The sequence below is a fragment of the Cottoperca gobio genome, chromosome 16, assembly GCF_900634415.1.
Source record: "Cottoperca gobio chromosome 16, fCotGob3.1, whole genome shotgun sequence".
NCBI classification, from domain to species: domain Eukaryota; kingdom Metazoa; phylum Chordata; class Actinopteri; order Perciformes; family Bovichtidae; genus Cottoperca; species Cottoperca gobio.
The window spans coordinates 2,910,139-2,936,652 of NC_041370.1; the positions used below are offsets into that span (position 1 = coordinate 2,910,139).

Genomic DNA, 26,514 nt, shown 5'->3' on the forward strand with positions numbered 1-26,514 from the left:
TCGTACTCGAGTACAGCTTCAAAGAAGAAGAAGAAGAAAGTATTCATCCCTCGAGGGGAAATTACATTTTCAATTGTCGAGGTTCTTTTGTTGGCTCGTCTGTAATTGTACACAGTTATTGCTTCTCTGCCGTGTGTAAGTGTGTAAATGTGTAATTCTGCTTCCCCTCTGCATGTGCATGTATCCTACGCTCCCTCTTCCCTGTGCAACCACGTCTGCAGGTCATGTGACATCCAGATGGAGCTCACAAGTGGAGCAGCCAATGAAAACCTTCTGTTTTGACAAATCACTCCCATAGCAGGCTGCCTGCCTCCTTTTGTGCTCGCTGTATCTTTAATTACATCCATGACTATTTTTAAATGCACGTCCTCCCTCCAGCGTGCGCTGCTCTTGTCACCTGTCCACCTGTCTCCCCGTCTCCTTTCATCCTCGTCATTAGATCTCTAAAGTTCTCCGACGAGGCAGCTCGTTTTGTGCATCTGTCTTTGCTTAGATGTTTCCTCCTCATCCTCTCGTCTTGATATTTTGTGCCTGTCATGCACATCTGAAGAATACAGATGTTTGATTCCATTTCCCCGTTACTCTTCACCCAGTTGTGACAATTGTTTGCAGGATAACAGCGCTGCCGCCACACATTACATGTTGATGTTTTGCACACGTGTCATGCTGCAGTTAGCTGATGGTGAGATGTATGCTCGGGAAGCATGGCCCGACGCATGACGGGAAGATAATCTATGTAAAGATAATCCTCTGAGGTTAAAGTGCACATCTTTTCCTCCAGGTGTTTTTTATTTCCCTGCTTCACTAAAGCAAAAGAAATGCACGTAACCTCTGCTGTTCCTCTCTCTTATTCCTTCTCCCAGTGTGGTTCTCTCCCCTCCCCTCTGCATCTTCCAATGACTCACACGCTCCCCCTCCCCCCTGTGTGTCATACGTTTTCACCCCGTCCCCTCCCACCTCCCCGTCCTTCTGTCTCTCCTTCGCCATCATCCGCTCACTTTCTCCACCCGGCTCCCAACACGCTGCAGGTAACGTTTAAAAAGATTGATCTCCTTCTTTAATCCCTCTGAACCTCTTCGCTCCTCATTCTGTGTTTGTGCTCCGTGTCGTTGGTCCTCGTTCACTGACAGCAGACATAGAACCGGCTTGAGGTCTGGAACAGGGTGACACATTCATAAACAGGTTTGGATTATTCACTTCATTTGTGTGTGTGTGTGTGTGTGTGTGTGTGTGTGTGTGTGTGTCAGCATCTCTTCCACAGCTTGACATCCCTAAGGCTGCGTCACTATCATCACAATATGAGGAAGAGAGTGTGAAGTGCTTGTGACTAATGGACATTGAGGCTGTTTGCTTTAATGAAATGCGTGTTTGACATATTTTCAGACTCTTCTGTCGCACGCCGACTCTCTTGCTCGTCCTTTTTACATAAAGGCAACACAATAAGATGTAATGGTTGTGTGATGAGGTGCGCTGCGAGGTAATGTTTACATAAAGAAACATTTTCTTGTTTTTACAGGATGTCCATAGTAAATATTGTTGCCAGGGAGATCCTGGACTCCAGGGGGAACCCCACTGTGGAAGTAGATCTGCACACCGGCAAAGGTTCGGAGATAAATCCATTAATTAATCATATTCTGTCCGTTTGTCGTCTGATAATGGGCTTAACAGTGCACCTTGTGTAATCAAAACCTCCAACAATCATCAAGGTTGTATGTGCACACGCTTACCTCACCTCTCCTCTCTCTCTCTCTCTCTCTCCCCCCCCCCCCCACCGACCGGCCATCTTTTCTCCACTCCAGGTGTGTTCAGGGCTGCTGTACCCAGCGGTGCATCCACCGGCATCTACGAGGCTCTGGAGCTTCGCGATGGAGACAAGACTCGCTACAAGGGCAAAGGTGAACCCTTGTAATGACACGTATTCTCATGTGGTGTTGTGACATGAATGTGGAAAGTCTTAGTTTTTCCACGGCTTCACGTATCTCTGTCCTGCTGTAGGTGTAACCAAAGCTGTTGGTCACATCAATGACACCCTCGGTCCGGCCCTGATCCAGTCTGTGAGTATCACTGCAGATTTCCATCAATTTAAAGGGGACACGTCATGAAAAACTTGTGCACTTATGTTTGGGTATACTGAGTTTACCAACCTACAGAAAACATGGGAAGCCACTCAGGTTTGGCTCCTCGTCCTGTCACATGCAGGCTCATTAGAATATACCCCCCCCCTTAAAGAGACAGGTGCTGAAGTGGAGCGTTTCAGACAAACCGTACGAGAAAATAAGGTGTTTTTTGAACCCACAGTTTGAACTTGAACCTGAGCATCATGTGTCTCCTTTAAAGCTTAAGATGGCTGAACAGTATCGTGAGACATTTTGTTTTTCCTCCCAGGGAATCAACGTGTTGGAGCAGGAGAAACTGGACAACACCATGATCGAAATGGACGGCACTGACAACAAATGTAAGCCTCGGTCGCACCTCGCGTGCGGTGACGGCATGTGTGTGTAATGACATGTTTCCGCACCAGTGGTCGCTGCCTGCAGCACCCATGTGTTGTGTGCCTCTGTGTTTCTCCCAGCTAAGTTTGGGGCCAATGCTATTCTTGGAGTCTCACTGGCCATATGCAAAGCTGGCGCAGCAGAGAAAGGTGTCCCACTGTACCGCCACATCGCTGATCTGGCAGGAAACGAAGAGTTGGTCCTCCCAGTTCCTGTGAGGTTTTTAATTTATTGTGCAAAAATGTAATTCTTACACAGGAAATACAATCTAAAGTCCCTCGTCCCTCACTCAGGCGTTTAATGTGATCAACGGCGGCTCTCATGCTGGCAACAGATTGGCTATGCAGGAGTTCATGGTACTTCCTGTGGGGGCGGAGTCTTTCCGTGATGCTCTGCGTGTGGGGGCGGAGCTCTACCAGACACTGAGAGGTGTCATCAAGGAGAAGTACGGTCAGGATGCTACAAATGTGGGAGATGAGGGAGGGTTTGCCCCGAATATACAGGAGAACAGTGAAGGTAAGCACTCCTCCCCTCAGAGGGTGGGGTTGTGTCGGGTAATCATCCATAATCAGTTGCACGGGAGCAAAACAATGTTCTGCTGTCAAACCTTCCATCTACTGAAGGAAACGCACTGACTGTGGATGAGTACCTCTCACAAACACTTCACATCCAAGCTATCCCTTTAATTTCCCCGCGGCATCACATCTTTGTGTTTCTCTCCGTCAGCCCTGGAGCTGATAAAGACGGCCATAGAGAAAGCAGGCTTCACAGACAAAGTGGTGATCGGGATGGATGTTGCTGCTTCAGAGTTTTTCATCGAGGGCAAGTACGACCTGGACTTCAAGTCTCCGCCCAACGCTGCCCGCAACATCAGTGGGGAGGAGCTGGCCAGCATCTACCAGGGCTTCATTAAGGACTACCCAGGTGTGTATCCTGCTGTGTGTCGGACATCAGTCCTGTAACGGGTCAAACACTTCCATCTGGTGATAGTTACATGGAGAACATGATGTGGAAAATTCATTTTGGACCTTTAAAGTTAGAGAAATGTTTCTCCTGGCACAGGTCTCATGGAAACACGGCGTCAGAGTAGCTGATTGAATCTCTATCGGCAAATGGACACAGCAGCCAATTCGTTGTATTTCTACGACTGCCACATTTCTTTCATCACCTTTTTAGACGGAGAACAAGAGAGCTGGATGTCTCCACACGGTCTCTCCTCCAGACTCTCGGGCCTGTTAAAGAGGTTTTAATTATGCGCTACAGTGCACATTTGGCAAGCGGGGACCTACTCTGATGTGGCTCTTTACCCTGTCAATGGTGTGCTTCCTGCTTGTGTGGGTACTTGTGTGTTATGTGAGTGCATTTTAAGACATTAGCCCCATCAGAGCCGTTATTGTCTATATCACTGGGGCTCTAGTGCCATTGACTTGTGGGTGAGGAATAGAGAAAATGAAGGGTTCTCAAAGGTTGTGTTATTAGGCTTGTGCAGGAAAATGATGAAAATGATCTTCTCCATCCGTCTTCCCTTCAGTGGTGTCTATCGAAGACCCTTTTGACCAGGACGACTGGCCGGCGTGGTCACAGTTCACAGGCTCAGTGGGCATCCAGGTACACTTTCAATTCAATTAAATAAAGCTTTATTGTCCCCGAAGGGCCGTTCTGGTGCAGCATTAAAAGAAAACAGATAAACGTGCTGAACACAAGACGACGACAACAAGAGACACATTACATCATGGGTGTTCAACACGGGGGGCGTGACCTCGAGGGGGTCACTGCATGGGGGGGGGAAATATTGTTGATATATATCAGAAAATATACATTAACATGAATCCAACAAGCTAATAAATGAAGCTTCCACTTGTTTAGCATTTAAACATGATGTACAAATATAAGAATTATTATTTTAATAGCTTAATATTGTAGGAACCATAAAACTTTATGTTAATATATACTTTAGGCCGCCCTACATGTTGTTTAATATGCAACAAAGACACTATAAGCAACAAATAATGCAAACATTAAGTGCAATGACTTTGTAAGGTCCTTAAAGAGTTATTATATTATTATTATTCTAAATTAAATGCTGCAGAAATGGAGATATTCTGATTTTTAGTTGCTAGTATGGCTGCAAAACGCAGGATTCTGCCGTGTCCATAGTGAAACTCAACGGTGTATGTTATTGACTTTGCTTGCCCTTTATAGTGCCGGCTGATCTGCAGGTGTAAAGTCAGCGGCGCTCCCCTTTAATATTCCTGCTTTATGTGGTGTCAATGGAATAAAACTGGATTTACGTTTGTTGGGCGACAACAACCTTCCTTTGCTGCGTACAGCTGAAACTATTACTGTGGGTAACAAACTGCACTTTAATCTGTCCGTGGCTCTGTTGCATGAATTGTGCAGGTGGTCGGAGACGATCTGACGGTCACGAACCCGCGCAGGATTCAACGAGCCGTGGAGGACAAGGCCTGCAACTGCCTGCTGCTTAAAGTCAACCAGATTGGCTCTGTTACAGAAGCCATCAAGGCGTGAGTTTGTGTGCAGTTCATGCATAGACATCGGCACACGTGTCCGTGCACATGCTTGCCACGTATTTATCATATTTATATGTATTTATACTGCCCCTGCCTCTCAGCTGTAAACTGGCCCAGGAGAACGGCTGGGGTGTGATGGTGAGCCACCGCTCAGGAGAAACAGAGGACACTTTTATAGCTGACCTGGTGGTTGGTCTCTGCACTGGACAGGTAACACACACACACACACACACACACACAAACACAATGGGAAGAGTCCGTTCTCCATTTCCCAATAATAAAACTCTTCATTTGTGTCATTACATTACACTAGTCATCCCTTCGTCAGTGCACTTATGAAACAATACAAAACAACAGTAGTACTTGTAAAAAAACAGAAACTGGATGTAAGCATTGCAACTTTAGCTATATTAATAAATAACTTGTACTGTAAATAAGAAAAACCTGCAGAACATTTGCTGATAACGTCTTCAAAATGCTAATAATACAGAATCCTGCTTTTCTGCGAAACGTTAATGCTTTTGGTTTGGCGGCGTCTAAGAAATGTTAACATACAGTTTTAGGAGTAGCTGCCATTAAGTTTGACATTTTACAGCTGTGATTTATTTGAAAAGCGATCAAAAGATCACCTGATAATTAAAGTAAGTGTCCAAATACCAAGAGCTAGTAATAATGCAGCTGTACCTGTAGCTCTGTGATCCATCTGTGTCTTCCTTCAGATCAAGACGGGGGCTCCCTGTCGATCAGAGCGGCTGGCCAAATACAATCAGCTGATGAGGTGGGTATTCTTGATTTGTATATTAAACACCACTTAAAGCATTAAAGGCACTTTTATGTTTCTCTTCTTCTTTCCTTTCTTGTTGTTTCTGACAAATCCCCTCTTTCACAACCTGCCTGCTCTGCATTTCTCTCTATGTTCTTTCCTCACCTCCTCTTCCTCCTCTCAGGATTGAGGAAGAGTTGGGAGACCAGGCTCGCTTTGCCGGGCACAACTTCCGCAACCCAAGTGCCCTTTGAGTGGCACGCCAGAAGTTACGCTTCCATATGACGGGCACAAAGTAATCACATCATGACACTTGTTTCAGCAGAGCTCTGACCTCACTAAGACGCACTTAAAAGCATTAAGACTCGTTTGTTTTCACGTAACCAAAATGCACTGATAATGCACTGTAGCTACAGTATATTGACCAGACGCTTCAGCAAGTGATTGACTTAATTGACTACAGCAAATCCTGAACTAAGCCTGGAGGAACAAATCAGTGGTTCACCTCGCAGCAGACGAGCACTTTCCCTGATGCACTTGTTAGTTCCTTTCTCTTCCCTGAACCCGCTGACTGTCTCCTTTGACTCTCTGCAGAAGTGTTCTGATCTTTTGTGCCCTGTTGTTTCCTCGTATCGTTTCTGACGTGATCCCTCAGCAGCTTGCTACAAACGTGTATCTCACTCTGTCTGTCTGTAAGGTTATGCTTAATAAAGAAATACGCATTTGCTGGAAAAGCAAAGATTTCTGTGTTTGTTTGTTGAAGGGGGGGGGGGGGGGGGGGGCTCTGCTGTGGCATTTCTCTTCTCTTGCTCGAAAGATAAATAATCACTGAATCCAAACATGGCCGAAACCCACCTCTGCACTGCTTCTGTCGAAAGTAGAAACATTCAAGCGTGTTGCACTTCTGCCCACATTAAATATTGATGACACAGCAGGTGTTTGACATCACTTACAAAAAAAGGCGTACAAGAAGCCTGCAGATAAGAAAGTAAAGGTCATTCCTGATGGTAAGTTTCTGCACCACTTTAGAAGGAATCCAACAGAATTTCAGCACAAATCCTTCAGGAGCTCATTAGGAACCCTCTGAATGTTCCCCGCATGACGCCAACTAAAGGAACTCAAGCAATAATTGATGGCCGCCTCTCGTACTTCTGCATCTGTAGGATGACGAGGTGAAAAATATGTTTCATCAAATATAATAATTTTGGTAATCCATTCACAAATCGTTTAAGATATACCACATGAATATAATACATGTGCATGATCAGTGAGGAGCAGCCTGTTGTACCTGCAGATGTCCACAACTTATTTTACAGCAGACATTTTGAGCTCAGACGTCATTAATAATGGCTGCAGTCCATTTAGGTGTACCAGGTACCATGGTCAAGGTTAAATGTGTCCATGGAGAGCAGTTAAGCAATTATTATTATTAATAGTATTATTGTTATTACGGTTACTCTTGTATATGATAAAACAATTGTTTTCAAAATTCCATTACTTCACACATTTAATTATTTCTGCTGTAAAACAAAATAAGAAAGAAAATGTCCTTAAAATCAAGTAGATGTTCACATACAAGGGATTTGCTTTTGTGTATTGTTGCATAGACAATAAGCATTAATATAGAATAAAAAGAAATTCCAATACACATATAAAAAGTAAACTTTAACTGTTTCAAATGGAAGATAGGAATGGCCCTAGCACATTCCTGCCTGTGCAAAGGTTCACAATATTAAGAACAAATGTACAGAGATAATAATGCAAAAAAGATGTGCGCACATACAGACAGATGTTAGATGAAATATAAAATAATACATTATATATATATATATATATATGTGTGTGTGTGTGTGTGTGTGTGTGTGTATATATATGTATGTATATATATATATATATATATATATATATATATATATATGTGTGTGTGTGTGTATATATGTATGTATATATATATATATATATATATATATATATATATATATGTATGTATATATATATATATATATATATATATATATATATATATATATAATTAATTGTGATATATTGTTTAATGTTGTGACTTCATACACCTGCCCCCTGACAACAACACGTCAGTTGTTGTCAGTTGCTACGCTACATTGTAACGGCGCGCGGCAGCAGATCAATTATCACGCGCTTAATTGTCACATACTGTCTACGACTGTTACACGAGCTGAGCAGCAGGGGGAGCGCGAGCACGAGCGCGACGAGGCCTCGCTCGTTGTTCCTGTCGTGCCGGTCTGCTGGTGATGATGATGAAGGAAGGCTGGAGCCGCGCAGGCGCGCCGGGTACAGTCTCCGGCCCGGTTTCCATGGTTACCACACAATAGGAGACGGGACAGGGGGCTGCGTGAAGGGGAGAGAGGGAGAGAGCGACAGCAGCGGAGCGGAGGGGAGGGAGGGGGGAGGAGGTCTGCAGAGCCGCTTGACTGGACACACCGCTGCAAGCTTCCCCCAGACAGACAGACAGACAGACAGACAGACAGGGCGCTGCTGGACAGACACAGCACACAACATAGGGCACCATTTAATTGTTCATTTCTTTAAATTGTTTAATTATTCCTAAACGAGTTGAGGCTTTCTTTGTTAAGTCGCTGACATTGTCATTAAAATGCACACACAATGTTCTCTTAAGTCCACCTTCTCAGCCTGTGTGGCGTGGACATAAGTGAGGCCTGTAGGAACAAAGACCTGCTGGACATGTTCTTCTTCCTCCTCGGGGTTCATGGCGAGAGAAAGCCGAGCAGCGAGTGTGTGGAGCAGAACCTCTCCATACTGTAAAGGTGACTCTGGAGGGACTAGGCAACAGAGACGGAGAGAGACCCTCCCTCTTGATCCCCTCCCTCTTCAGAGTTTTGGCCCTCTCTCTGCGCCTCTCTTCCTCCTTCTCCCTGCCTCACTACTCCCTCCTTCTCCTCCTCCTCCTCCTCCTCCTCTATCCTCCCCCTCTCTCCTCATGCAAATCACGCCCTCTCCTCTCTCCCTTTCTCTCACCCGACGTGCATCCCTCTCTGGCTCACCCCTCCGCTAAAAAATTGTGACTGTAAGACCGGAGAGGGGATATTATTAAAAAAAAGTGCAAGTCGTCTTAGAGGAAGAAGGGGGAGTAGGTAGGGGGGGAGAGGGAGGGGGGCATAAAAAAAGAAAAAGGGGGCGAAAGGGGGTGGGGAAGAGGCGAGGGTACGCATCAATTTGTAGTCTTCAGTTGGCACCCCTGTTTTTTTTTCTCCTGCAACGAATAGAAAGAGATTTCTTCTGCATTATTGTTATTATCGGAGCCCGTTGCAATATGAGCCAGCACAAGCCTCTGTTGACAGACGCCTGGGCTCTGAGGTGTGCGTGTCAGCGTGCAACATAAAACGACAAAACAGAGGGAGAGAAAGGAAAGGGAGAGTGAGAGTGAGAGCACGCATCGCTGGATATTATAGGTAAGTAAAAAGGAAAAAAAATGGATGCTTATACTGTTTATTTGGAGCTTTTCCTGCTGGCCACGTTTGTCCTCTCCCTCCCATTTTTTCCTTTGTGCGTTAATTATCATCATACTCCTGCGTTATGGCTAAATTATGTCCCGGTGAATTAATGTTAATAGAGTGCACGACGCGCACCCACATTCCAGCGAGGAAAAGGGGAAGGGAGAGCCGGTGCGAAATATGCCATGATTCGCCATTCCATATCATCTTTCTTTTTAAGATGTGCAGCGTCTAGAAACAGCACTGCACAGGCATCCATTCTGATTGTGAACATGTATGTGCTGCCGAACACGACTCTCCCCGTCGTAGGTGGACTATGTTCCGCCGTGGTAGCCTGAGAGGCAGGCGGCGGAGCAGCTTTGGCCGGTCTCCTCTGCATGTGTATCAATAACATTCGCAGGAAAGAAAGAAGAAAGAGTCGTTGCAGTGTTCGCTCGCTGGTGATGTAAGCAGAGCAAACTGCATGCTGCTGCTTTGCATCACATGCAGTGGTCAATTTGTTGATAATGCATGTGCTGTATGCTGTGTGCTGTATGCTGTGCGTGAGCATGCAAAGCGGCTCGTGGTGTTACTGCTGGTGTATGTTAGTGATGTGTTTGCGTCCTAGTTGTTTACTGGCCAAGGACCTACCAGTGGACCTCAGACAGGCCAGTAGCTGCCACCTGTAACTGAGATGCATTATGTATACAGTAACCCACTGTTCACTGACTGTTTCCTGCCAGTGTGATGAACTACTGCATTGTCTATAATTGCCCATAAATACATGTGCCTGCCATGTTTTTTTTATTATGCATATGAAGTGTGAACAGTGATTGTGACAGTTATTAAGATTTTCCTCTGATTGGATCAGTCACTGCAGCATGCACTAATAATTAATGCATAGCCATGTGTAGTGGAGCTGCTACAGGATTCACAGGAATCAAACACGCAAATCAGTGTATGGCTACTATATTTACTGGCTGCATAGCAGAGTGTGCAGCTAAATGTTCGGCCAAATATATCCTTTTTAACATCCAGTGGTGTAGACTATTTATATCCTCATTCAATATACATGAGACATTTTTTCATCATAGTGGTACATGAATGAATGGATTAGGCAAGCCCTTGCAAAGTAGTCCACCTATGTAGTCAGGCACACCCAAATGGGATCTTAACATTGGGCATTTCCCTCATGGCTGGCTGGATGGATAAATAAGAACGTGGTTATGCCGGCCATAACCAGGTCATGTAGGTTAACCACAAGTGGCTGTGGGTTTTGGCTGTTGTGGTGAAGGTAGAACGAGGGGGGTGTGGTCCCATATTCTCAAGATGTTTGCTGGAGTCTTCTGCAGGCCGCCATCCAAAATGCAGTCAACCAATCAGCACTTTTTGCTCCGCTCTTATTATCTATTTCAGTGTTATCGCACCCAATTATACAATACCCAGACCAGTGCATTCTGTTAGTGTGAGTGGGTTAACCTATTGTGCCTGTGGATTTTTTGCTGCTATGGTGAAGACAGATGCAGAGAGGAGACTGTTTGAGTGAAAAGCAGTTGTGCCGATACAGTGTGAAGCATGCTGGGAATTTAAATGTTGCAACAGTGCTTTTGCAGTTTTAAAACTCAGATGTTTTTATAATGTCACAAATGATTGTGCTCCACACTCTGTGCCGATAGCAAACAATATTGCGTATCACTGCACTGTTCCTCAGTGAAACATTGAATTATCTGTTGCATTTCCATGCAGATAAAGACTGAATAATGCCTTCTTTGTTTATGCTTCTTTGCAGGTTTTGCTAGCTCTCATGGTGTAACACACAGCCCAGTCAGTAAGCAACAGGAACCAGTTCAGCCCCTGCAATGGCTTGTGTTGTAAAATGGATGTTTTAAAGAAGAAATAATGAAAACACGGACGCACAAAGAATCGGTATGAAGGCTTTCGTATATTTTACACAATGAAGTCAGGGATTGTGTACCTGCCTGATGTACTACATTTGGGAGTGTGTCTGCATAATAATTAGTTCAATATGTGGTAGTATTTCAAAGTAACCAGGATGACTAAGATGTAAATTATTTATTTGGTTGTGAAATTCCACGTTTATATTTCCTCTGCTTACAATTTGTGCCTCCTCTCTGTGGCCTTCTCTCTATTATGGCCTGTTCTTCTTTTCACCTCCCTCACATTTTTATTCTTCTCTTGTTGCCCTTTCTACATTCCACCTTGAATTGAACAAACTTGACTTTCTTTTGGCTTATATTAACTCTATTTTCAATACGATCAACACATCTCATATTTCTCTCTGTCTATCTCCTTATTCCGGTAACTCTGCATTGTTTTAACATGTAATGTTTTCCATACTTTCTTCATTTGCTGGACTTTGGGTTTTGCAGATGCCCATGCGCAGTGGGCGACGACGGGGGGCGAGTGAGGAGAGAAGGGGCAGACGCCCGCACACCAGCCCCACTCGCCCTGAACGCAACGATAGACAGACGGTTAGAGCACACTTGTCTCTTTTATTTATCGTGTCTTTGGCCATACGTTTATGTGTGTGCACGCAAGTCATGAGCAATAAAGAAATGTCCCTGTATTGAATTGTGTGCGTGCATGTGTGTGTGTGTGCTGTCATTGCATGAGTCATCAGTATGATTGCCACAGACATACCCTTGCAGTGTCAGTTTTGCTCGATAGTGTGTTTTACAACGTAGCATAGCTTTGAAATCTTTGATGTTTCGTGTTTGACACTGATGCTTTGTGTGTGTGTGCATGCAAGTGTGGCTTTGTTCTAAAAACAGTCATAGGCCTATTAGGGATTCAAAAGCATCACTACAGAATTAAAAGTCCTGTGTTGTTTTAGCAAAGAGGTGCTGGTGAGGAATTGGCTGGAAATCGCTTCAGTCGCAGATCACAAGGGCATGATTCATCAGAGAGTGAGGGGGAGGAACTTGTGTCTCCTCCAAAGAGGCAGAAAGTTCAGGTTTGTGTTACATTTCATCAACCTGTTATATAAAGACCAATTATAAAGCTTTGATTCAGCTAAATTGTCCTAAAGACACTGTCTAAGCTATTAAAAGTTATATTTTTTGCTTCTACAATATTACTACATTCACAAAGATTTTATTTTTACCTCATACACAAATGATCTTTTCTCGTCAGGATTCGGTCTCTACCCCAAACCCTCCAACATCAACACACTCGACTGACAGCTCGGCTCCCTCTACTGTCCCACCTCCAACCTCAGTTGCCAGCCAATCCCGTGAGAGTGACAACGAAGACGGCCAATCCCAGGGCAGTAGGAGTTCAGTTGTAGGGAGCTTGGCCAATAGCAGCAGTAGTCTGAGCAGTGGGCGGGATATAGACCAGGACAATCGTTCCTCATCCCCAAGTCTCTCCGCTTCCCCTTTGGGTAGCCTGGACTCTGATTCCGATGGCCCCGATTCACCAAAGCAAGGAGAGAGGGAACGGGAGAAAGGCAAGGAGGGAGGAGTGGGGAAGGTGTCAGCAGACGATAGGAGAGCGCTACGAGAGGGGAGAGGGGAGGAGTCCTGTGGAGATGGAGAAAAGCGGGAATTGGATGCACGAATTGAAGACTGTCCGTCTCTTAAGCCCCCCTCCACTCCATGCTCTTCCTCGGGTCTGACTCCCTCTCTCCGTGGAGCAGGGGATTCATCAAACGACAGCAATAGTGGGAGGAAATCCTATTTCTCGTAATATAGATTATATATAATAATAGTATATATGTGTGTGTGTGTGTGTGGTGTGTGTGTGTTGTGTGTGTGTGTGTGTGTGTATTATATATTATATATATATATATATATTGTTATGTATATATATATCTATATTTTATATATATATATATATATATATATATATATATAATTAATTGTGATATTTGTTTAATGTTGTGACTTCATACACCTGCCCCCTGACAACAACCGTCAGTTGTTGTCAGTGCTACGCTACATTGTAACGGCGGCGCGCGCAGCAGATCAATTATCACGCGCTTAATTGTCACATACTGTCTACGACTGTTACACGAGCTGAGCAGCAGGGGGAGCGCGAGCACGAGCGCGACGAGGCCTCGCTCGTGTTCTGTCGTGCCGGTCTGCTGGTGATGATGATGAAGGAAGGCTGGAGCCGCGCAGGCGCGCCGGTACAGTCTCCGGCCCGGTTTCCATGGTTACCACACAATAGGAGACGGGACAGGGGGCTGCGTGAAGGGGAGAGAGGGAGAGAGGCGACAGCACGCGGAGAGCGGAGGGGAGGGAGGGGGGAGGAGGTCTGCAGAGCCGCTTGACTGGACACACCGCTGCAAGCTTCCCCAGACAGACAGACAGACAGACAGACAGGGCGCTGCTGGACACGACACAGCACACAACATAGGGCACCATTTAATTGTTCATTTCTTTAAATTGTTTAATTATTCCTAAACGAGTTGAGGCTTTCTTTTGTTAAGTCGCTGACATTGTCATTAAAATGCACACACACAATGTTCTCTTAAGTCCACCTCTCTCAGCCTGTGTGGCGTGGACATAAGTGAGGCCTGTAGGAACAAAGACCTGCGGACATGTTCTTCTTCCTCTTCGGGGTTCATGGCGAGAGAAAGCCGAGCAGCGAGTGTGTGGAGCAGAACCTCTCCATACTGTAAAGGTGACTCTGGAGGGACTAGGCAACACGGAGAGAGACCCTCCCTCTGATCCCCTCCCTCTTCAGAGTTTTGGCCCTCTCTCTGCGCCTCTCTTCTCCTCTCCTCTCCCTGCCTCACTACTCTCCTCCTTCTCCTCTCCTCCTCCTCCTCCTCTATCCTCCCCCTCTCTCCTCATGCAAATCACGCCCTCTCCTCTCTCCCTTTCTCTCACCCGACGTGCACCCCTCTCTGGCTCACCCCTCCGCTAAAAAATTGTGACTGTAAGACCGAGAGGGGATATTATAAAAAAAAGTGCAAGTCGTCTTAGAGGAAGAAGGGGGAGTAGGTAGGGGGGGAGAGGGAGGGGGGCATAAAAAAAGAAAAAGGGGGCGAAAGGGGTGGGGAAGAGGCGAGGGTACGCATCAATTGTAGTCTTCAGTTGGCACCCCTGTTTTTTTTCTCCTGCAACGAATAGAAAGAGATTTCTTCTGCATTATTGTTATTACGGAGCCCGTTGCAATATGAGCCAGCACAAGCCTCTGTTGACAGACGCCTGGGCTCTGAGGTGTGCGTGTCAGCGTGCAACATAAAACGACAAAACAGAGGGAGAGAAAGGAAAGGGAGAGTGAGAGTGAGAGCACGCATCGCTGGATATTATAGGTAAGTAAAAGGAAAAAAAATGGATGCTTATACTGTTTATTTGGAGCTTTTCCTGCTGGCCACGTTTGTCCTCTCCCTCCCATTTTTTCCTTGTGCGTTAATTATCATCATACTCCTGCGTTATGGCTAAATTATGTCCCGGTGAATTAATGTTAATAGAGTGCACGACGCGCACCCACATTCCAGCGAGGAAAAGGGGAAGGGAGAGCCGGTGCGAAATATGCCATGATTCGCCATTCCATATCATCTTTCTTTTTAAGATGTGCAGCGTCTAGAAACAGCACTGCACAGGCATCCATTCGATTGTGAACATGTATGTGCTGCCGAACACGACTCTCCCCGTCGTAGGTGGACTATGTTCCGCCGTGGTAGCCTGAGAGGCAGGCGGCGGAGCAGCTTTGGCCGGTTCTCCTCTGCATGTGTATCAATAACATTCGCAGGAAAGAAAGAAGAAAGAGTCGTTGCAGTGTTCGCTCGCTGGTGATGTAAGCAGAGCAAACTGCATGCTGCTGCTTTGCATCACATGCAGTGGTCAATTTGTTGATAATGCATGTGCTGTATGCTGTGTGCTGTATGCTGTGCGTGAGCATGCAAAGCGGCTCGTGGTGTTATCTTGGTGGTATGTTAGTGATGTGTTTGCGTCCTAGTTGTTTACTGGCCAAGGACCTACCAGTGGACCTCAGACAGGCCAGTAGCTGCCACCTGTAACTGAGATGCATTATGTATACAGTAACCCACTGTTCACTGACTGTTTCCTGCCAGTGTGATGAACTCTGCATTGTCTATAATTGCCCATAAATACTGTGCCTGCCATGTTTTTTTTATTATGCATATAAGTGTGAACAGTGATTGTGACAGTTATTAAGATTTTCCTCTGATTGGATCAGTCACTGCAGCATGCACTAATAATTAATGCATAGCCATGTGTAGTGGAGCTGCTACAGGATTCACAGGAATCAAACACGCAAATCAGTGTATGCACTATATTTACTGGCTGCATAGCAGAGTGTGCAGCTAAATGTTCGGCCAAATATATCCTTTTAACATCCAGTGGTGTAGACTATTTATATCCTCATTCAATATACATGAGACATTTTTTCATCATAGTGGTACATGAATGAATGGATTAGGCAGCCCTTGCAAAGTAGTCCACCTATGTTGTCAGGCACACCCAAATGGGATCTTAACATTGGGCATTTCCCTCATGGCTGGCTGGATGGATAAATAAGAACGTGGTTATGCGGCCATAACCTGTCATTTAAATATATATATATATATATATATATATATATATATATATATATATATATATATATATATATATATATATTATATATATATATATATATATATATACACAGCAGTGTAACGTTTATTATTGTATTTTAAACCAGTCATATTCTATTTTAGCTTGTTTTATTCTTGTTTCTTTTACTTCATTTTGTTACAATTCTCTTGGCTCTTTAATGTCTCTTTTAATTGTATTTAAATGCCATTTTATAATGTGTTTCTTTTTGCACTATGTCCTAATGCTTTTAATGTTTTCTGCAAAGCACTTTGCATTGCCTTGTTGTTGTTGACATGTGCAGTATACATGAACGTGCCTCCACACTCACGTGCAGTAGTTAATGCATAGTCACTTACCCAGGCGGTTGAACGCCTCGGTGCCGGCCGCCTCGCAGTCCTCATGACACCGCCTGCGGACCCTGGACACGGACTCCTTGGTGAGGATGGCTTTCTCCAGCAGCTCCGCAGCCTTCACCCACTCCCCACCGAAGTACGAGCGGACCCCGCTGTAATACATGAAGTCATACGGCTGCAGCAGGACATGAGAGCTGCCTCTCCCCGGGGTGGCTGAGGCAAAACTAAGTAATGATATAATAACAAAATGAAACGCCACGTATACAGAGACATGACCGGAGTGCTGCAGCGCCATGGTGCGAGAAGCTAACCCTGCGGAGGAGAAGAGGAGGGACTACGGAAATATTTGGGGAATGAAGTCCATAAAGTTTCCTCCTGTTTAGGGAAAGAAGTGGCTATCACTACCATTTCACATGATGTATTCACTTCTATTCCACGGTAACGTCTCCGCTTTGTAGTGTCGTTCGTTTAAAATCAAGCTACATTAAAGTTTTTGACTTGTTTTGAGCTGATTGTCTCGAGACCATTATGTCTAACGGATCCAGCAGCTGCAGTTCGTGCATGTCGCCGCGAGAGGAAGCCGTTGGTCGAGTTTCAACGGTTACCGTAAATACACATATAGAAGTCAATTTTATTTATATAGCGCATAGCGTTAAAGTCTTTCACGTAGACGTAATGTGCCAAGAAGAAAAAAGATAATAATAAAATATTATATTCAAAATGTAATCAATTGATTCCCCAAATGCAGACATAGGTCCAGTGTAAGCAGTGACCCGGCTTTGATAGATGCGATGCAAATACTGCATTTCAATATCACGACGCTGTACCTATATTCTACACATTACGGTAACGGTGTGCCGGCAACGGAGTTCGTTCGGCCTTCCCTCAACACAAGGCAGCATCTCATGATTCATTCAGCCAAACACAGACACCACAAGACGGGCTAGACAACAGACACTCTTCCGAGCCGGGAAATAAAGAGGCTGGGGGTCCAAACTCAGAGGAGCAAGTGTCCCAATAAAAAGGCGGAACTAGCTAGCTTGCCATGGCGGATGTTAGTGAGGTTTTGATGTCGGTTTTGTCCACAATTCGGGTTCCGAAGCCCGGGGACCGTGTCCACAAAGACGAATGCGCCTTGTCATTTTCCTCGCCGGTGAGCCATCTTCCCTTTTACAAATCAAAACGTCAGCCAACAAACAGTGTTGTTTCATTTCTCATTCACTTCCACTCTCTCTTATCTTTGATTAATGTAACATTAAAGCAGTGCTGTTCTACTTTAACGCACTGGCTTCCTAGATTTTCCTGTTTCAACTAACTAGCAAGCTAGCATCAGATCAAGCTAAGCTAATAATGCACTGTAATGGAAACTTAGCTGCTCTAGCTTGTTAGCTAGCTATGTCAGTCTAACTGCTGTCAAACTAGCTAGCAAGCTAACTCAGTAATGCACAGCTGTGGCAGAGCTGTTCATGCTTTTTTAACGTTTTATAGCTCATAGTACTTCTATCTTTAGATAGATAGGTTGAAGTTTCTCGTGGACTTTGATAACATTAAACCCGTGTTGAACTGAATTACAAGCGTTAGCAGCTAGTTTGCTAACATATTGTAACTGATTAAGTGACATGGTTAAGACATCCACATTGTATTCATATTTAACTTCCCAGTGGTGTGTCACAATGGAGAGAGATAAAGGCATGCTGTAACATTTAACATTGCATTGTTTACAGGAGAGTGAAGGAGGCCTGTATGTGTGCATGAACAGTTTCCTTGGCTTTGAGAGTCAGTATGTGGACAGGCACCATGCCCGGACTGGCCAGAGGGCTTACTTCCACATCACCCGGACTCGCAAGGCTAAGGTATACACTTTATTCTACTTTTGTGATTTGTTTACTTTTAAAGACACATTTAAATTACGTTTGACACTTTCCGCACCATCTCTTAACATGTCAAGTGAACTTACCCTACACCCACTGACTTCTTATGTTATTCCCACAGAAGGAAGATGACAATAATTCTGGATCTGGACACCCGCCCAAGAAAAAGCCCACCAGACTGGCTATAGGTGAGTGCTTGAGAGCGTATTTACACAAACACGGATAAAACAGGTGTTCTCTTTTGAGACTGAGCTGTGTTTACCTACCCTGTTGTTTCTGGTCTGTCCAGGGATTGAAGGAGGGTTTGATGTGGAGCAGGAGCTGTATGAGGAGGATGTTAAGGTGGTCATTTTACCTGACAGACAGGAAGTGACATCAGACGACCTTGCTACCATGCCGGACGTTGTGAGAGAGCGGGTGAGATATCTAGTGTGTTTTCTGGCATGATAAATGTTTTCATTCTGTTAAAGGAAAAGAACTGCCACCTTTTTTATGTGGATGTCCAATCAGCGTTGATGGTAAATGTAATCGATATAATCGAAGGAATAAATTCCTCAGTGCGTGCTACGTTGACAGAGAAAACTGAGCTTGAAACAGAACTTTCGAAACCTGTTGTAAGTTCCATTATTTAAATAGAGTTCAAAACAAAACAGAACTTTCTCGTTGTCTTTGCTTGTATTGCAAACTAGCTACGTTTCCAAACATGAAAATGGCATCCCAAAATATAAATTTAGAGGATGTTATGAACGAGGATGCATTTTACAGTGTTTTAGGTGACCCGGATAATCAGTAGTAGAGTATACGGCCGAAGAAATACAGCGGAGAGAGGCTGCTTTAGCTGTGCAGGAGGAGACCCTGGGCATCAGAAGCTTGCATCCTGGTACATGTAGGCACTTTCTCGGTCAATATAGTACGCACTGCAGAATTCATAGCTTCAATTGACTACATTTACCATCAACACTGATTGGGCATCAACATAATAATTGGCAAATGTTCCCTTTAAGGTTCTGTCATGATTTTCACAATGGCAATATTATACGCTACAATATTAGAATCGACACGGGTACACTTTCACATGACCAAATATCACATTGTCATAATATGAAAAACAGTTAAAAGAAATGTGTGTTTGCTCTCATTAATACACGGACATAGCACAGAGGCTTACATGCAAACACGGGCAATATTTACAGCTCCTTGACATGCACATGGGGATACAAAGGCATGTAGGGATAATACATGTTGTTACCCTGAGTGATCAAGTAGCTGAGAAGTTTCATCATCAGCTGTTAGGCAGGTCTAATTTGTTCCTGTCGATTCATTTGCCGTCCCTCAAGGTATCCCTGTCAATGGCGGGTATCATGGCAGCCGACTCAGTGTCTCATGCCTTACAAGTTCAACAGTGGGATGGAGAGGTGAGACAGGAGTCAAGGCATGCCCCTGAGCTAAAACAGCTTGACAACGGAGTCAAGATCCCTCCCAGGTGAGACGTTATGTCACAGCAAGGGCAGTGCAAGAGTCGAGTGTTTTATTTCAGAACACTTTTATTTGAGACTTTGTGCTACTTGTCTTTTTCTACATCGTAGTGGCTGGCGGTGTGAGGTGTGTGACCTCCAGGAGAATATTTGGATGAACCTGACGGATGGCAAAGTGCTGTGTGGTCGCAGGTATTTTGATGGCTCCGGGGGCAACAACCATGCCCTTCTCCACTTCCAGCAGACGGGATTCCCTATTGCTGTCAAACTTGGTACCATCACTCCCGATGGAGGAGGTAAGCAGATGGCTCTGATTTTTCTGTGGTAAAAATGTTGAAAGTCCAACTGGAATTAAACAGCTTTTTTATTTTTATTGACTATATGGAACTTGTTTCCATACATTCAATCAAACACAAGAGCCGCAGTCTTCAAACAACAACCCACATCAGCTATAATGCAAAAGTCTCCTTCTTATCTCACTAACAAACAGCAGATCCGGTGCAGGACAAGCCACCAATCAAACATTCACCATGGAAAATATCACCGCTAACATCAGTTTGAAAGCTAATTAGCTGCTCAGCTGCAGCTCAGTAAACGGCCTATTTAGATGCAAGTGTGTTTATTTGTTTGTCTCTCGTTCCCCTGCTGGACATTCAGTCAATGAAACTCAGACACCGACATGCCCCTCCGGCTCGCAAAGACGAAAAGGAGCATTTGTGATATTTTCATTAAAAAAACCTCCTAACAATACATTTAAAATTGACTGCAGAAAGGGATAATGAAATGGTCTGTATAATATCGAGGGCATTATATGGGCTATGACGGATTACTATTGGTAAAAATGATTTGACTATATACAGTTTGTGCATTTGTCTGAAGCTTAGGGCTTCTTTGTCCTGATGTGCCGCCTCTGTTTTGTACACCCAGATGTGTATTCCTATGATGAGGATGACATGGTGCTGGATTCCAAGTTACCAGAGCACCTGGCTCACTTTGGCATCAACATGATGACCATGGAAAAGGTAACTTCTGGGTTTCTGCTGGTTTTTTTAGTGGAAGCAGACTTCTTTTCTTTTTCTCTCCATTGGTAATTGCAAATATAAAATCTATCCATTTCCCTCCCCCCCCCCTCCCCAATGGTTTGCTATGTTCAACTTCAGAACAAGCTCTTGTAGACTGAAGTATTGCTAAACCTTCTGCTTTATGATTGAAGTGGTACACATTTAGTCAGATATTTGATTGTTCCCCCTGTTGGCAGACATCCAGACAGCCATTGATTACATGGTGTTACTAAGAGGTCTACATTCCAGCTGCAGTGTTAGAGAGGCAATCACACTCTACTGCCACTAAAACCAACACCACAGAATAATTCGCCAACTTTTCTATCCAATTGTTTATTTCCCCTTGTTAATTTTTCCTGCCAGCACACTGTTGACTGCAATGTAAACGCTTATACAACATATTCTTAAAGGATTATTATAGTATTATTACTATAATAACACAGTGTGCACTAACTTTCCCTGCATACTCATTATCCTGCATTTTCCTGCACACCTGTTTCTTCTCTGTTTCCCTGCTGCTATTCATTTCTTTGCCCCCTGCTTCTCTTCTTATGCAGAGTACAGACTACACAGTTGTCAAAGTCTAAGATGTCTGTACCGCTCACTGTGCACCGTAATGTTGTTTCTTCTCTTGCTAATGTATTGCTGCACATGCATAATGATGTTGCACAGACAGGGGTGGAGGGATTGTGCTACGATGGCGCTGAAGACAAAGTGCAGCACTTAGTGATGTGTTTTGTAGTTTCTTTGTCTGCTTGCTGTCATTACTGATTTGTATTTTGCTCCTCATTCTCAAAACCTGCATGCATATATATATATATATATATATATATATATATATATATATATATATATATATATATATATATATATATATATATATATATATATATATGAAGGTTGCAGCATAGACATTTATATATATATATATATATATATATATATATATATATATATATATATATATATATATATATATATATATATATATATATGAAGGTTGCAGCATAGACATTTATTTGCTTGTACCTAGTGTTCATTCTGTCAGCTATTTTTACTTATTTTGTCCTGTGACAAATGTCTTTATCTTATTTAGTAAAGTTTTAGTTACTAACAGTCTGGGCATGTTGTCTTGTGTTAGTCACAGAAAACTGTTAACATTTCAGTCTTTAGTGATTCTAGTCTGGCCAAGATATAATTTGTTTCTTTCTCCCACGCCCTGTTGTTGTTGTTGTTGTTGTTAACTGTAACTTAAGTAAATGACACTAATCCTGAGTCCTGAAAGTATTTTGTCTCCTTTTTTTAAAAAAGTAAAGTAAGTTTTGATTTGATGCTGATGATCCTTCATCCTCTTATCACTTTGACTTCTCTGCTCTCAGACCGAGCGGACGATGACAGAGCTGGAGATCGCTGTGAACCAGCGTGTGGGGGAGTGGGAGGTGATCCAGGAGTCGGGGACCACCCTGAGGCCCCTGTTTGGCCCCGGTTTGACTGGCATGAAGAATCTGGGCAACAGCTGCTACCTCAACTCTGTCATGCAAGTGCTCTTCACCGTTCCAGACTTCCAGAAAAAGTGAGTGTGCCCGCTTTTACTCATAGCCCCATCCTCCTCTTCCTCCCAGCTGTTATGTTGAGCATGTCCCTTCCTGTGATAAAACACGATGTTAATTGTTTTGGCAGATTGCAATGATCATATCAAGTTGTCTGTTACAGCAGTAGAGTTGAAATAATTATTCCTCATTTCTTGAATATTCCTCTAAAAAGTGACACTTTTCCCAGTGTCCAGCATCAACAGTGAGATACTGAAGGTAGAAATGTTCTTTGATATCCTTCTACTCATGCTCTCCAGATACGTGTCTAACATGGAAAAGATCATTGATGAAGCCCCGAGCGACCCCACCCAGGACTTCAAAACCCAAGTGTGAGTGTCCTCTGCCAGTGTCTCCTTATTTTCTGTTGCGAGCTCTTGTATTATCGTTAAATATTAGCCTTAAGGGCTGCGGCAAGAAAAGCAAAGAACAGTGTTTGATCAAATATTACAAAGTGCTTTCTTTTGCAAATCTCTGGTCCAACAGCACAATTTCCACACGCACGCGCTCAAACATTGATCCCGCACGCTTTCTTGTTAGTTCTATGCCGTGCCATGATGCTGTGTATCATCTAAACTGAGTGAAACCGCACTCTGCTATTGCTCATGTGTTTATCCTATACAGCAATTTGACACTTTTTGGCAGTCACTCACTTCTTATCTTATCGTATGATCGTACCTGATTTAAATTACATCTCTACTTTAGTTGCTGTTCAAAAAACTTTGGAACTTTTACACCCAACAGAGATCTTCTCCCTGATTAGACATTCCACTATGTTATTTGAGAGCCAAAAATACATCTAGGCCAGTATCCAAATCCTCCTCGTGTGTGTGTGTGTGTATTGTTGGATGTGCAGTGATGTCAGCTTTGTTTGTTTTTCACAGCGCCAAGCTCGGCTACGGTCTGTTGTCAGGAGACTATTCCAAACCAGCACCAGACCCTGGAGATGAAAATGGTGCATCTGAACCCCGGGTAGGAAGAAACAATCAGTAGATTTACAAGTCTTAGTTTTAATAGAGATGCATGGCACATGTGGGATTGGCTACTGTTGTCCCTCACCGTTGACAGATGCAGCTGTTCATGCTTTTTGTTTGCAGGGAGACCAAATCGGCATTGCACCGCGAATGTTCAAAGCACTTATTGGGCGAGGCCACCCGGAGTTCTCCACCAATCGACAGCAGGATGCGCAGGAGTTTTTATTGCACTTCATAAACATGGTGGAGGTAAAGTAACACTCTCACTCTGCTTCTCTTTTTGGTCCCCAGCTTTTTCTCTTACATTAGTGTTGACTTTCACCCACAGAGGAACTGTCGCTCTGGCTCCAACCCATCTGAAGCCTTCAGGTTCCTGGTGGAGGAGAGGATTGTGTGTCAGCAATCACAGAAAGCCAAGTACACACAGAGGGTGGATTACATCGTGCAGCTGCCTGTGCAGATGGACCAGGCTACCAACACAGGTGAAGGGCTCACGGGACTGCAAGTGTCCAGAGGCTACATACATTTTATTTATTTTAAACAAATTAAGCACAGAGAAGACAATTTGTGAATGAAATATTATAGGTATAATACAAAAAGTGGGAATCTGTTGCGTTTGTAAATCCACTATAATAAGCGTGTTTGACTGAATGTCCTTTTAGTGATGAATATGCAGTGAAACCTTTTTAACAAGCTTCTACAAACATATAGTTTTTAAATAAAGTTTATTTTTCGCAATTGCATTTATTGTAATAATTTGAGTTTTAACGATGAAGGAGATTTTTGGTTTAGGTACCTTGATGGTGCTTAAACTTTACTCTTACTAAGCTGTACGACCCCTGATCCTGAGTTGTATTAATACTCTCGTAACAACTTATTGGTTTGATGTTTTGAATACAGTCGTGTGCAAGTTGCTGTTTCTCAACCATGTACATATTTCTCCAACAGAAGAGCTTCAGGAGGCAGAGCGCCGGCGTGAGGAGGGGGACACCTCTGCCCCTACCGTGCGTGCACAAATCCCCTTCACAGCTTGCATGGCGGCCTCTAAGTGAACCAGAGATCCTCACAGACTTCTGGAGCTCGGCTGTGCAGTCCAAGACTACTGCTACCAAGTATGAAGAGAGACCGCCACGTGTACTGAACGTGATTAAACAAATCTTCAGATGTAGTTATTAACATCAGCTTTTGTCTCGTTTGTCAGAACGACCCGCTTCGCCTCCTTCCCCGACCACCTGGTCATCCAGATTAAGAAGTTCACCTTCGGCCTTGACTGGGTGCCAAAGAAACTGGGTGAGCGAAAGATATCATTAAACGACTGCGTTGAAAAGATGAATATGTTTTCTTGCTCTACACAGAATTGTGTATTCCTAACAGAGTTGTAAATCCGCTCACTGGGACACATTAGCAGATAGTATCGTCTGAAGGAACGTGTTTTAAAACTCCTGCTACTCAAACAGCACTTCATGTTGTGCAGGCTGACATTCAGTGTATACTGTTACACAGGCCGAATACTTCCTGATTGACAGGTCAGTGTCTGTTACTGCAAGTTATCCCAGCGACTCTCGTTTGCCTCTCAAGGCGTAAAGCTTGTGAAAGCTTTTCCTCCATTTAGTTTAAAGTGCTTTTATATAGTTTGGTGGATTAGAGAACAAATATGTGCGATTGTTTGTCTCCAGGTTGTTGCTTCTGAAAGTTACAACCCCAAGTTGGTCTTGGGGAGAAAGGAGTGACGTGAAACTATAATAAAGAATATAAATGTCAGTTTTTAAATCTTTTATTGGCAGATATAGAGGCTGGATTTTAATTTGTCGAAATTAAAAGTAAAAGCAGAATAAATAAATGAACTACCCCAAAAGAAAAGTTCAAATCTTAAACCTATCAACACTAGATGAGCAGTAGTTCAGCTAACTGAGTAACTGGAGTTGGACAGTTGAAGTCTACAAAAGAGCTTTTAGATTCAAAGCTTCTTTGAATGTCTGTCGTCATATAAACAATGATATAGATTGTTGTTCTGGTTATACAAAGGAAATGTATGGTGCTGCTAGACCGCACTGTTAGCACAGCTGTGTGCCTCCCTTTGTGTGCGGCAGCCGGTAAACTGCATTGAAAGTGTTGTTTCTGAAAGGCTCCAAATACGCCAACAAATTGGAAATTATTATCTCCATTTTTAAATTTTAATACATTTTGACTTTTGTACTCTGGAATATTTGGATCACACGAGGAGGAAACAATCGTACGCCGCCGCCACCAATGGAATCTAATTCTACAATAATATCAGTGTAGCCTCATCTTTATCTGCGACTGTGTAAAAACACCGGCCTGAAACAGAATGAATAGACGTGCAATAAAAAGCTGCGCAGCATTGAAATGCTGATTTAGAATTGTCCTCACTACGGGGGAACGTAACAACATGTCGGAGGACATTTGCATATATTTCTTCCCCACAGGTCCTATTGGGACAAATGTTGTATAATATCATTTCTAATATTTGTCAAAACCAAACGTTTGGACTGAAGTGCATGATGGGTTATTATAATTATAATATTCTAATTATTATTTCCTGTGCAGACGTGAGCATCGATGTTCCGGACACTCTGGACCTGAGCGCTCTGCGTGCAACTGGCCAGCAGCCAGGGGAGGAGCTTCTACCTGAGGTGGCCCCGCCCCCACTCATGACCCCCGATGTGGAGGTTAAAGGTATCCTGGGTTTCCATGGAAACGAGGAGGACGACTCTCTCTACTCCCCACTGCTGTGTTAGTCTGTCTGTCGTTTCTGCTCTGTTCCTTCTTCCTCTCATTTGTCCACCTTCGTCCGTTTCTTCTTTTCTGCCTTTTCTGTTTCTTCCCGTCCTTCTGTTATTATTTGTTTACTTTTCCATCATGTGAAGTGATTTGAGTTGCATTTCAAGTTAAATGAACCTCTAAATGGTTCTGTTTTGGTGTATACGAGTTGATGTTTCTGTATATTATTTTCATTATTTTGCCTTTTGTCAGATTTCTTTTAGTGGCAGTAGATGCGTGTTCTGCTTGAACGTATCATTATGAAGTAAATGTTGTAATGGCTGTAGAATAATGACACCATCTGCGTTTAGTTTGGTTCCCTATAAGCCTCGCTTTCACTTTGCAATTGTGTCTGCCAACCGGCTACGATCAGCACAAAGAGCGTCTCTTGCCACTTTAATATTAAGTAAGTGCTCGGGGCACAAACACATGAGAATGATTTTCCTTTTTGTAATTAATAAGTGTTTTTCACAAAAATATATAAAACCCAGCAAAAAAAAGTACATTTAAGTGATTAAACGTTTTTCCTCTCAACACATTCAGCTCCAGTCCTCGACGACTCCACTGTGTCCCAGTTATGTG

General features: G+C 43.6%; 3 protein-coding genes across 4 annotated transcripts in view; all 3 read left to right on the top strand.

The window, feature by feature from the left end:
- Positions 1-901: 901 nt before the first annotated feature.
- On the top strand, positions 902-6,527 carry LOC115020747 (gamma-enolase-like). Of its 2 annotated transcripts, none has more exons than XM_029450682.1 (14): positions 902-1,028; positions 1,134-1,182; positions 1,517-1,602; positions 1,800-1,895; positions 1,996-2,054; positions 2,386-2,455; positions 2,573-2,706; positions 2,786-3,008; positions 3,219-3,416; positions 4,024-4,100; positions 4,893-5,017; positions 5,125-5,233; positions 5,743-5,801; positions 5,971-6,527. In XM_029450682.1, exons 3-14 carry the CDS (start codon positions 1,518-1,520, stop codon positions 6,038-6,040), a joined length of 1,305 nt encoding a protein of 434 aa, XP_029306542.1. In that variant the 5' UTR covers positions 902-1,028; positions 1,134-1,182; position 1,517; the 3' UTR covers positions 6,041-6,527. The 2 variants fall into 2 exon arrangements, with proteins under 2 accessions (XP_029306542.1, XP_029306543.1); XM_029450683.1 differs by having other exon boundaries at positions 921-1,028; positions 1,131-1,182.
- A 2,497-nt stretch (positions 6,528-9,024) lies between these two features.
- atn1 (atrophin 1) lies at positions 9,025-12,964 on the top strand. Its single transcript, XM_029451090.1, has 5 exons — positions 9,025-9,235; positions 11,046-11,182; positions 11,647-11,748; positions 12,111-12,230; positions 12,410-12,964. The coding sequence occupies exons 2-5, from the start codon at positions 11,156-11,158 to the stop codon at positions 12,962-12,964; spliced, it is 804 nt and encodes a 267-aa protein (XP_029306950.1). The 5' UTR covers positions 9,025-9,235; positions 11,046-11,155.
- Positions 12,965-17,226: 4,262 nt separating this feature from the next.
- Positions 17,227-26,514, top strand: part of usp5 (ubiquitin specific peptidase 5 (isopeptidase T)) — a 14,369-nt gene continuing 5,081 nt past the window's right edge. The window contains 17 exon segments of the mRNA XM_029451526.1: positions 17,227-17,334; positions 17,906-18,034; positions 18,174-18,240; positions 18,342-18,469; positions 19,390-19,535; positions 19,639-19,823; positions 20,455-20,549; positions 21,968-22,161; positions 22,438-22,509; positions 23,062-23,149; positions 23,275-23,400; positions 23,480-23,633; positions 24,100-24,194; positions 24,196-24,263; positions 24,353-24,441; positions 25,720-25,905; positions 26,476-26,514. The exon segment at positions 26,476-26,514 is cut by the window's right edge and continues 105 nt beyond it. Of these exon segments, the coding sequence (XP_029307386.1) occupies positions 17,227-17,334; positions 17,906-18,034; positions 18,174-18,240; positions 18,342-18,469; positions 19,390-19,535; positions 19,639-19,823; positions 20,455-20,549; positions 21,968-22,161; positions 22,438-22,509; positions 23,062-23,149; positions 23,275-23,400; positions 23,480-23,633; positions 24,100-24,194; positions 24,196-24,263; positions 24,353-24,441; positions 25,720-25,905; positions 26,476-26,514 (1,969 nt within the window).

Coding starts and splice junctions, on each gene's coding strand:
- atn1 (XM_029451090.1), top strand. CDS start 11,156: ATGAAAACACGGACGCACAAAGAATCG. Junction 11,183..11,646: donor CACGGACGCACAAAGAATCG/GTATGAAGGCTT, acceptor TGGGTTTTGCAG/ATGCCCATGCGCAGTGGGCG. Junction 11,749..12,110: donor AACGCAACGATAGACAGACG/GTTAGAGCACAC, acceptor GTGTTGTTTTAG/CAAAGAGGTGCTGGTGAGGA.
- LOC115020747 (XM_029450682.1), top strand. CDS start 1,518: ATGTCCATAGTAAATATTGTTGCCAGGGAGATCCTGGACTCCAGGGGG. Junction 2,707..2,785: donor AGTTGGTCCTCCCAGTTCCT/GTGAGGTTTTTA, acceptor TCCCTCACTCAG/GCGTTTAATGTGATCAACGG. Junction 5,234..5,742: donor TTGGTCTCTGCACTGGACAG/GTAACACACACA, acceptor GTCTTCCTTCAG/ATCAAGACGGGGGCTCCCTG.